Source organism: Amaranthus tricolor, chromosome 1, assembly GCF_026212465.1.
Source record: "Amaranthus tricolor cultivar Red isolate AtriRed21 chromosome 1, ASM2621246v1, whole genome shotgun sequence".
Lineage (NCBI taxonomy): Eukaryota > Viridiplantae > Streptophyta > Magnoliopsida > Caryophyllales > Amaranthaceae > Amaranthus > Amaranthus tricolor.
Genome location: NC_080047.1, coordinates 8,101,166 through 8,111,780, shown reverse-complemented (window position 1 = coordinate 8,111,780; position 10,615 = coordinate 8,101,166). Strand labels below are relative to the sequence as shown.

General features: G+C 32.1%; 2 protein-coding genes across 2 annotated transcripts; one reads left to right on the top strand and one right to left on the bottom strand.

The window, feature by feature from the left end:
• Window positions 1-875: 875 nt before the first annotated feature.
• On the top strand, window positions 876-6,495 carry LOC130818953 (protein RER1B-like). The gene is made up of 4 exons (XM_057685241.1): window positions 876-1,132; window positions 1,336-1,700; window positions 5,414-5,594; window positions 5,704-6,495. Exons 2-4 carry the CDS (start codon window positions 1,357-1,359, stop codon window positions 5,755-5,757), a joined length of 579 nt encoding a protein of 192 aa, XP_057541224.1. The 5' UTR covers window positions 876-1,132; window positions 1,336-1,356; the 3' UTR covers window positions 5,758-6,495.
• A 543-nt stretch (window positions 6,496-7,038) lies between these two features.
• On the bottom strand, window positions 7,039-10,400 carry LOC130818944 (phenylcoumaran benzylic ether reductase Betv6-like). Its single transcript, XM_057685230.1, has 5 exons — window positions 10,141-10,400; window positions 9,761-9,895; window positions 9,002-9,239; window positions 8,337-8,540; window positions 7,039-7,587 (listed from the first exon to the last, which is right to left on the bottom strand). The coding sequence occupies exons 1-5, from the start codon at window positions 10,321-10,323 to the stop codon at window positions 7,421-7,423; spliced, it is 927 nt and encodes a 308-aa protein (XP_057541213.1). The 5' UTR covers window positions 10,324-10,400; the 3' UTR covers window positions 7,039-7,420.
• Between the last annotated feature and the right edge of the window lie 215 nt (window positions 10,401-10,615).

Here is a 10,615-nt window from a genome sequence, read left to right as displayed (position 1 = left end):
AGAAGTTGTTTGTTAATGGGGAATTATTTTTTTAAAAAAAATTCTGAAATTTGTTTTTATAGATTTATTATTACTACTTTATTTATTCATTACCTATAAAAAGCGGATGTTACACCTACTCAATAGAACTCTACCTACTCATTTTCACTTCTTTTCAATCAAATTTACTTACTTTTGTTCTTATGAATTTGCATTATGTTTTATTTTAGGTCAACTTAGTCATGTTATCTCATTTTCTTAGTTGAAAGTTGATGTTATTACCTTCATTTCATCTCATCTATGCCATTTAAACTATCTTTTGATATAATGCATGTAAGTAGAGATGAAAGTGGGCTGGGCTAGCAAACAACCCCCAGGCACAATATGAGCACAAAGATACGACACATGAGAAGGATTTAATTACGACACATGACGCAAAAGCAAAAGTACAATGGGTACTATTTTTTAAATCTACATTAATTAAACTAAACAAAAAAATAACAACCTTGCATAATTTCCTTAAAAACAACCCTGATCCTAAATAAGTCTAGTGATGGATGTAGGAATAATGATATTTTTTATAAATAGTATTTCAGCCTCATTAAATTTAAAATACTAAAACCTTATTTATTTTACATTAAAAAATAATCAATAAACTTAAGTTTAACCCCCAGCTTTGACCGTATTCTTTTTTATGGATATAAATTATTGCTTTCTTTCCTCTTCAGATTCTGATCATAATTTTCAAATAAACGAAATATACCGGCTATAATGATAATGGTGGTAAGTTTACCCCCAACATGCTAAAGTAGGATACAAGTGCTACGAAATTTTACCGACAACGTTGACTCCTATAAGCACGACCTAAAAAAGGATTTCCTTGCCCTTGTAAGTTTTAAATGAACACAAGCAACAATTCGATAGAAGTATTTACCAACCTACATAAAAGAAACGCTCTTGGACAGGAAAAGGGATCAAAAAAGCCCTTAGAAATTTCTTAATTTCGATTCTATTCTAAATTTCTTGGACCTTTCAACATCCTAAGAGCATCGCATATTCCTATTTCACCATTACTACTGTCGGCCTTCCTTGGATTTTACACGCCATTACCAAACCTTCTTCATTCATCTCTGCACAAGTCTTCTCTTACAAGGTAAATCTAACTTTTCTTTTACCTCTTCAATCAAAAATGTAAATGATTTAACAAATAATCATATTTTAAAATGAACAAGAATACCCAGATCACACTTTTGATGTTTCTTTCTTCAATTGAGAAAACCCACATCTCAAAATTGCATTTTCAACTATTTCACCCATTAATTTCCCTAATTTTGTATGATTTTATTTGGTGGGCAGATATTAAATCTAGGGTTTTAAATGGAAAGCTTAGGTGGGTCATCAACAGAAACCCCAATTAGCAAGAAACTTCATGAATTTGGAAGAATTTATCAGTATTACTTGGATAAAACAACCCCACATGCAGTTCCTAGATGGGTTGGAACAGCAGTTCTTGCTTTGATTTATGCTATAAGGGTTTACTTTATTCAAGGGTTTTACATCATTACTTATGCTCTTGGGATCTACCTCTTGAATCTGCTTATTGGGTTTTTATCACCTTTGGTTGATCCTGAGATTGAAGCTTCTGATGGAGCTGTTTTACCAACCAAAGGTTCTGATGAATTTAAGCCCTTTATTCGCAGGCTTCCTGAGTTTAAGTTCTGGTAATCTCTTCTTTTTTGTTTTTATTGATTAATTCAACCTGTTAATCTTTTTGATTGAGTTTTTCTACTTCAGTGCTGTTTTAATTGTATTTTTGTTGGTACTTCTGATTTGGTGATATTTTTTCCATATGGTTTGATTTGGGATTAAGGTTTGGGCATTGTTGTTTTTTTTTTTTTTTTTTTTGGTCCAATTTTGGGATTTTGAATCTTGAATATTAGGGTTTATGTATTAACTGGATACCTGTCATTAGTTTTTGGTGATGTAGGTAGTATTGGTTGTTGAATGATTCAGCAATGTGATTAGCAATGCCTCTTGAAGCTTGAGATTCTTACTTCTACCCTTCTATTCACATAACATGTAGCACAAGAGCCTCCTACACAACACTACATGATATCGGGACCTTCTAAAGAAGCTAGAGACGGATAATGTATTACTGTATTGGATCCTGCAATCCCTATATGTGTTCACAGTTCAGGCACTAATAGTGAGTACATTTTTTTTTTGAGCCTTTAGGTGGTGGGACTATGTTAGTGAACCACCATTTGATAATGAATGTTAGTGGAGCAAGTAGTTTGATGATCAATTCAGTGCAGATTGTTTCTTGATGAATAAGGTGTGGAGTTTTGGTTGTTGATAGTTTTACTTTCTTATAGTTGAATGGTGTTGCAAAGTGCTATTACTAGTAGGTTTTACCTTTGAGAATTTAAGAATAGTTTATGTGGCATCGGGATATGGGACATTACAGGGATTCGTTGTATCTCTGTCAATACTGGTCATTGCTGATAAGAGAAGGGTTGGAAGAGAAAGTTACTTGAGAATTGGTTCCCAATGTTATGGAATGTTTATACGAGTGTTTATATTTCATTGCAATCATACAAAAGCTGTTTGAAGGGTGTATATTTACTTCCATTATCTTAGATCAGGAGAACGGAAATTATATTGCTATGCATGATTGCTTGAAGATTATTAATGATTTTTGAAAGTATGCTACACTCATTTGCCTTGATGGATGATTTAGATGATTAATGTGGAGTATTAACTAGGAACATTTGAAGATTTTAGGTGAAGTGCTGCATTTTTATTATGCTATCTTATACAATGTTTCTATACCAGCTTGAATTGGCATTAGTAGTTCAGTACCTTTTTTCTGCTTTGGTTTGTATATTTTCGTTGTTTGATGACATTAGAGGACCTTGCTTGATAAATATGTATGTTTTAGGCCCATATTTTACTAGTCTTGGACTGGAGCTGGTCATCCGACTCCTGTTGGCTGCTACCTAGAGCAAATGTAATCTATAATATTCATGCAAAATTAATGATATTTGATTGGGAAAAGGATGTATGAAATATTTTTATTGACATCTTTACTAATAAAGGCATGCATGTATTAGGGTAAACATTTAAGGGGGAAATAAAAATCATATTGAGGAAGTGACGGTAAATAGAGGTAGTTTTGAAAGTGAGATGAAGAAAAAGAGAAAAAAATGATATGAGAAAAATGAAGGAAAGGGGAGATTATTACCCTTACTTGAGAGAAGTGAAATATTCCCCTTCATCCCACTAGGTTAAATATTTACGTCAACATGAGAGAATTAATTCCTCCTTCTTGATCGCTTTACAACCATTGCTTCCCCCTTCTATATATTATTTTAATTCTTTGCCTAATATTATTTGTTTTCTTAATTTGATTTTTATCTCTTGCATAAAGTTTTACACTCAATACAAACATAGCCTAAAAGGAGCAATTTTGAATGTTTTGGTTTGCAAGAGAAAGGCTGCTGCTTTCTTCCTGTGAAATAATTCTATTAAGACTTATGATATGGTAAAAAAAAAATACAAAGCACTTTTTCACAATTTTTCATGAAGTGTATGGCTGTGTGCTAGATTTGAATCTGGACCATTAACGTTTGGAATTATCAGAGTTGTTTATTATATGATGGATGGATGTGTTGACATATTGATGATTTAATGGTTGAATAAATAGGTATACTAGGCCTTCTTGGCATAAGGAAATATTCTTAAAGTTGAGAAACAGGGATTTTTGTACTCTGGAAATGCCGGTTGCTATTTTGTTCACTATGGACTTCTTACATGAAGCGTTTTGTTCATAATTATTTTGGTGATGTTCATATTGTGCATGATAGGATTTTTCATGGATTAGTGCACTGCCTATTTATGGTACTTATATGCTTATTTGTGCACTGCCTAAATAAGGAATACATAAAGTTTATATGAGGAGGCTGTATATTTGATCTTTGTTCTAGAGTTGATTATTTTATCTTCTACTTTATTTTTAAACGATATTTTATCTTCTATTTTTTAAAAAAAACTCATCTTCTATTTGAATCATAAGCTTGAATTATTTTGTATACAACCAATATAATGGCATAATTTTTACTCTTGACAAAAAGAGGTGTTTCTTGTGTGTAACTAGTTTTTGCTCGTCTGATGGAGTGACTTCGAAGACAGAGCCTACTATATTGACTGTGTCAGAAAAAACAATTGCTTTATGGTTGTGTTTAAAATATTGAAAAATTACCTTGCACAATCTCAACCATCAGTAAATATTTTAGATTGATTCCTACTTTTAATCAACTACTACGAAGTTTCAATCCTGTGTTTGAGTGTTGTATTTTCATAATAATCAATAGTGATAAGTTAGAGTGATATTAGAGAGATATTAAAAGGAGATGACCTTGTATTTTGTAACGTCTGATATTTCTGATTTTTAGTAAATAGGTATTAATCTTGGAAGTTCACTTGAATTTTGGCTTATTCTTGTTGATATTTGGTATTGGAGGGTGGGGAGTTATTCTATACATTTGGAATTTGTGCGAAATATCTGTAACTTGAATACAACAACGCCATTCCATTACCACAATGCCGCAAAGTGACTTCCACCTAAGGTGGGGTTTGGGAGTTAGATGTACGCTCCTTGTTAGTGATCAATGAGGTTTTTCTGATTGACCATTGCTAGCAAACATCACTGACATATAAATAAGAAATGCATATGATTTAACGAACCATTTTACTATAGTCTATTATAATCCAAAACCAAAGAATTATAAATCTTTGGTCCCATAGAAATACTAGACAAAATCAGTAGCTTGAAAATACTTGGGATAAATTTCTCTAGTGAAGGAGCTTTAATAGTATTTACATTCTGTTATTTTGGTGAATTGTGTCTTGTTTCTGTAAGTTGCACTCTGCAGTTCTACCTTTACAGTTAATTTTCATATATGTGGTGTTTATACTGTGAATTGTGAGCTTCTCTAATTATTGACAATGTCATTTGATGTACATCCATTTGATTTTACCTCGAGGTTTTTGGCTTAAGTAGATATGTGAAGTTAATTTGGGATTTTATATCGTATCGGTGAATTCTCAGAACTGAATTTCAGATTGAAGTAGTTGACTTGTTGGGTTTTCCCTTTTTATCAGATTATTTTTCTACAGTTGATTATTCTATATGCCTTGGACATCATATGTTAAAACTCTTGTCATATGGTTGTTATTATGGTGCAGTCTTGATTCCCAATGAGAAAATGACCGATGAATAGACAATTAAACATGGTGATATGGAACAATGTAACATGATTCGCCAGTTAATACGTTTTTTTGATTCGCGATTCGCAAGGAGATTAGTGAATCATGTAACAGTGATATGGAAGCTTGTGTTCAACCCTTAACATTGTCCTCTCTTACTTTTCAGGCATTCCATTACTAAGGCGTTTTGTATAGCTTTCGTAATGACTTTCTTCTCCGCATTCGATGTACCTGTATTCTGGCCAATATTACTCTGTTACTGGGTTGTCTTGTTTGTTCTCACCATGAAGCGCCAAATAGCACATATGATCAAGCACAGATATATTCCTTTCAATGTGGGAAAACAGGTAGGTTTTTCCCGTAGCAGCATTTTCTGTATATACCTTTTTGTGCTTACCGGTCTTGTTCCTTGATAATTTTTCTGATTAACCGCTTCGTATAAATTTTCTGACGCAGAAATACGGAGGGAAGAAATCTGGTGCTCCTACCAGTGGTTCTCGTGCTGACTGAAACATCAAGTCAAGTGAAAGATCAAATCCGTGCCTCTAAATGTAGTTTAGGAGAAGAAGGAAGAGGCAAAGTTCGGATTTGAACTGAATACTATCGTTTTTTCATCTGAATTTTTAGAAGTATATACGGTATCTGGTTGCATTTTCTTACGTGCTCTTCCAGTTGCCAAAAGATTTGTTATTGCGTAATGTGGACCAGGGTCTTGTTTCTATGGATCATATTGATTTCATCGTGTAGTAAAAGCTCCGAGTATTTTAGCAAGGCAGATCCCTATTCGTTTTGTTAGTCTCTGTTCGGTTTACGCCGCGAAGGCTTGAATACATGTTTTTATCGTAGAAGTTAAGAACACTTACTTGACTGCAATTATTTGGAGTACAATCTATTGTATTTTGTTTGATGCCTTTTTGATCTGCTTGATAGCTTTATGCTGTTTAAAACCTTGAACAAACTGTCTATTTGCTTCTGCAATCTGCATCTTTTATATAGTTTCATGCAAGTAACAACACATAGAGGACAGAATGAGGGTCATCTTCGGGAGATTTGTTTTGGCGTTACTTTGGTGGACTTGTTCTTTAATACCGTATGTCCTTATGAGTATGCTACAATACACTCAAACTGTATGTATGTATGAGATTAAAAGAGAGTGTTCATGTAGGAATAAGATGACATTGTATTTGATGCAATTCTTGCATCTATTTTGTATTGGCAATTTTTTCGGAGGATTTGAAAAAAATAAGACATTTTAACAACTTATGTCCCAAAATAAGATCCGTGAAAACTTATTTCTCAAAATAAGCGTCCGTACATCCAAATCACTGGTTTGGATAAGTCGATGTTAGTAATAGCGAAAGAGGAAAAAAAAAATAAAAAATAAAAACCCCAAAGTCGCTGTTAGTAACAGCGACTTAATGTTTTTTAAGTTTTCAGTTCTCAGTTACTTCCTCATTCCAACCTACGAGATTAAGAAGTTATCAGTTAACCTTAAAGTCGCTGTTACTAACAGCGACTTTGGGGTTTTAATTTTTTTTTTTTCCTCATTCGCTGTTACTAACAGCGACTTTGGGGTTTTTATTTTTCTTTTTTTTTTTTTTCTCTTTCGCTGTTACTAACAGCGACTTATCCCGAGGCTAGGCTTGGATGTACGGACGCTTATTTTGGGAAATAAGTTTTCACGAACCTTATTTTTGAAATTAAGTTGTTTATTTATCTTACTTTTTTCAAATTTTCATTTTTTCGTTGGTCTAGTGGTGGCATATTCCATTTTTAGATAGCAAAAATTAAGCCAAATGTGAAAGGATTAAATTTAAGTACAAATACAATTAATAAAATTGACTCTTATTTCTGTTGAAGAGTAAGTACTAGTTTGCATCAGCTAGTCTCTTGGTAGATTGTTTTTTTGAGAGACGTATCTTAAGCTATCTCATTGAAGATTAATTCCTATTTATCGTATTCTTAATGCAACCTACTTGCATTATCCTTAATGCTTACTTACTGTATTTTAATTATCCCTCCAATAATACATACATGGTAAAAAGTTATTATTTAATTATCCAAGAATACATCACAAGACAATTGATGATTACATATATTGTATTATACTTGCTCATTTTGTTGTACTTAGCTTGTTTCATTGAAAAGAAGATATTGCATCTTGAATTAAAAGCTAAACAAATTGGTTGAGGTATTCATCCACAGAGGTGTATTTGACATCAGGATAAAGCTCTGAAGCTTCCACTCCAAAAGAAGCTTCGATTTTAATCCTAGTTGTATCACCATTCACAAATACAGCATGGGATATTGCCAGAAATATGTTGATTGGTACTGGTGATTCTGCAACATTGCCATCATTACACCAGAAATAAGATGTTAAATAAATTAATATTTGCGGTTTCTTTATTTATTTGAAGTTGTACATGATGTTAGTATTAAACATGTGATCCGATCTTACGTCTAGAATAAGAGAGAGGTTATGTAATGTATAAGTTTGACAGACTACTCCTTCATGAGTAACAAATTACCATTCAACAACCAACGTCTAAAAGAAAACTGACATCCTTTTTAATGCAAAAGTATAAAATAAACAAGGCTCGAAACTTATTATGAGTTTTACTCCACCCCTAGTCGTTAGGATAATGACATATTGTTGTTACGTAAAAGAGTTATAAAAGATGGTATTGTAACCTACATTGATTTGAATTCTTGCAGATTTTTTCCAAAGGCGAAAATGTGACTATATTAGCCGACACATTCTCATTGTGAGATTTTTAGGGACGTAGAGTTGTGTATATTCAACTTTTTAAATTTCACTTAATTAAAGTGAGGTTCATTTGTCTTAGGATACATTAATTTGGATTCTTGCGTATTTTCCAAAGACGAAAACATGACTAAATCAGGCAACACGTTCTGATTGCGAGATTTTTAGCGATGTAAAGTTGTATATTCGACCTTTCAAATTCCGCTTAAAGTGAGATTCATCTCTCGATAGAATTCATTAATTTCAATTCTTGTGTATTTTTCCAAAGCCGAAAACATGACTAAATCAAGGGACAAATCCTCATTGCAAGATTTAGTGACATTACCTTGTATATTCTTCAAGATTTGTTCTTCAGGAACATATTCCTTCTCAAGGGTTTTACCAATCTTTTTCTCCCACAAGGAAACAAGCTGATTAAAGGAGTAAATGTTACCAGGAGGCTTGATGTAAAGGATCTTGTTTAGGGTTCTTGGATCATCTGCTGCTAAAATGGTGTAGCTTCCAATATCCTCTTCCTTGTTATATACAGCTGTGGTGGAAATAAATTATCATTACACCATCTACTATTATCAAAAGTAGAAGGCCAAATAAATGGAATTTTTCAAGAGTAAAAAAATGAAAAAATTATTGTACATGTTTTTTCATGTTTGTATTCATGAACAAAGAGCCATGTGGCCCATCATCCCATGTATATTGTATAGTTGTTTTGTTCTTTTTATTCTTAATATTTAAAAAAAAAATTAAAATTCAATCTATTTGATTAATCGAGGAATTTAAAGTTCTATAGTTTATTGGTTTTGGATTATAATAGACTATAATTAATTAAATTACTCTTTATTTACGTGAAATTGTAAATAATTTTTTGATTAATTGAAAACAACTTTTTTATTATAACTAAAAAGTGTAGACCAATTGTAAAATTGCATAGCCTTGAAATTCACTGTAGATAGTCAAAAGCCATTTAATGAAAATGAAAATGGTGAAAGTTACCTGTGACATTTCCATCACCTAAAATGACAACTTTGTCTCTTGGAGGGGCAGTGGCACCAGGTTGAGAGAAAGTAGGGATAAAGTAGCCAGCAAATAAGTTAGCTGACACAAATGTGTAGGGAATTCCGGCAGCCTCAGTTGCTCGTCGTATTTGTACTTTGACATCGAACGTCGATTTTGCAGGCTCCACGGCACTTGTACGGTCCACGTCCACGCCAAATTCCGACGGAAAGAATCTCTATACATCTCCAAATTAATATTTTTATCATAACACATCAATCTTCGTAAAGTAACATTTTTCTTTATAATTTATATTCTCTTTTATTTTTTTACTATTCAATTATCAATATTAATATGTATTTTATTCTTAATCTATTTAGTTATTTGTAAGTTATAAAATGTAGTCAGTTGGAATTTTATTAATTTGTCTCAATGCAAGAATTATTAATATTAATTTATTTATAAATTTTCATTATGAATGATTGAAGATATTAGGAGTTAAAATATTATTTTGATAAGTATATAAAAGATAAATGAGACTAGTAGGCTTAACACATGGGAGTATTTGATTAATTTTAGCTCTTTTCATTAGTTAGAATTATGGTAACAAAAACGAAACACAGATTGAATTCAATGTAATTATTGAAATTTGTTTATGAAAAAATAAATGAAACAAAATGGTTGTTGTCTTCCTGAAAATTAATTAAAACTAAATGATCAATTAATTAGAGTGTAAAGCCATTCAAAATTGTATTATACCTTAACGTTACCAGCTTCCTTAATAGCATCAATGATCTTAACTTGATCCGCCAACTGAAAGGCACCAACGGTGGAGATCACCACATCTACTTCTTTAATCGCCTTCACTAAACTTTCATGATTGTAAAGATCTCCCTATTCACCATTATAAACAATTATCAACATTTAATATCTCATATAATTTTTCTAAAATGTTATGTTTTCAGAATTATCCATTATAATTTAAGGGAATATATAATGACAGATTACACGCATTTTCTTGAAATAACAATATTTAATTTAAACTCATAATTTATATTAAAAAAACATAATTCTAAAAAGTATTGTTCATTCCTGAGGAATGTATGACAATTGGCAAAAAAAATAGAAAAATGACATACTGTGACTAAATTTACACCCAACTTCTTAAAGTTATCAATAATAGGTGCCTTATCGGAATTAGAGATAGTCTCGTTGCGAACAAGCGCAAATGTGGGATTACCCAACTTTGCACTCGCTTCGACGATGAATTTACCAATGTATCCGGTGCCGCCGATTACCAAAATCTTGCTTTTTTCAGCCATATTTTATATGATGAATGTGAAGAAAGTTTTAGAAGAAAAAAGTGTGTATGTAGTTTTCCGTTAGAAGGTGTAGTAATGTAACGCTTCATGTTGCGCAAGCTTTAAATAGTGCGCTTTAGGAGCTGTAATTACTATTTTGGGCTTTATGACAAATATTTGTTGGTGTTAGGTATGACTTGAACGTGTTTTAAATAACGTCCATTTTCATTTTCTTGAGCCCATTATTCGTCCAAGTGCAAGAACTTTCTGGTTCATATTTTTTAGGGTAAAGTTGTCATGTAATTTATCAAAG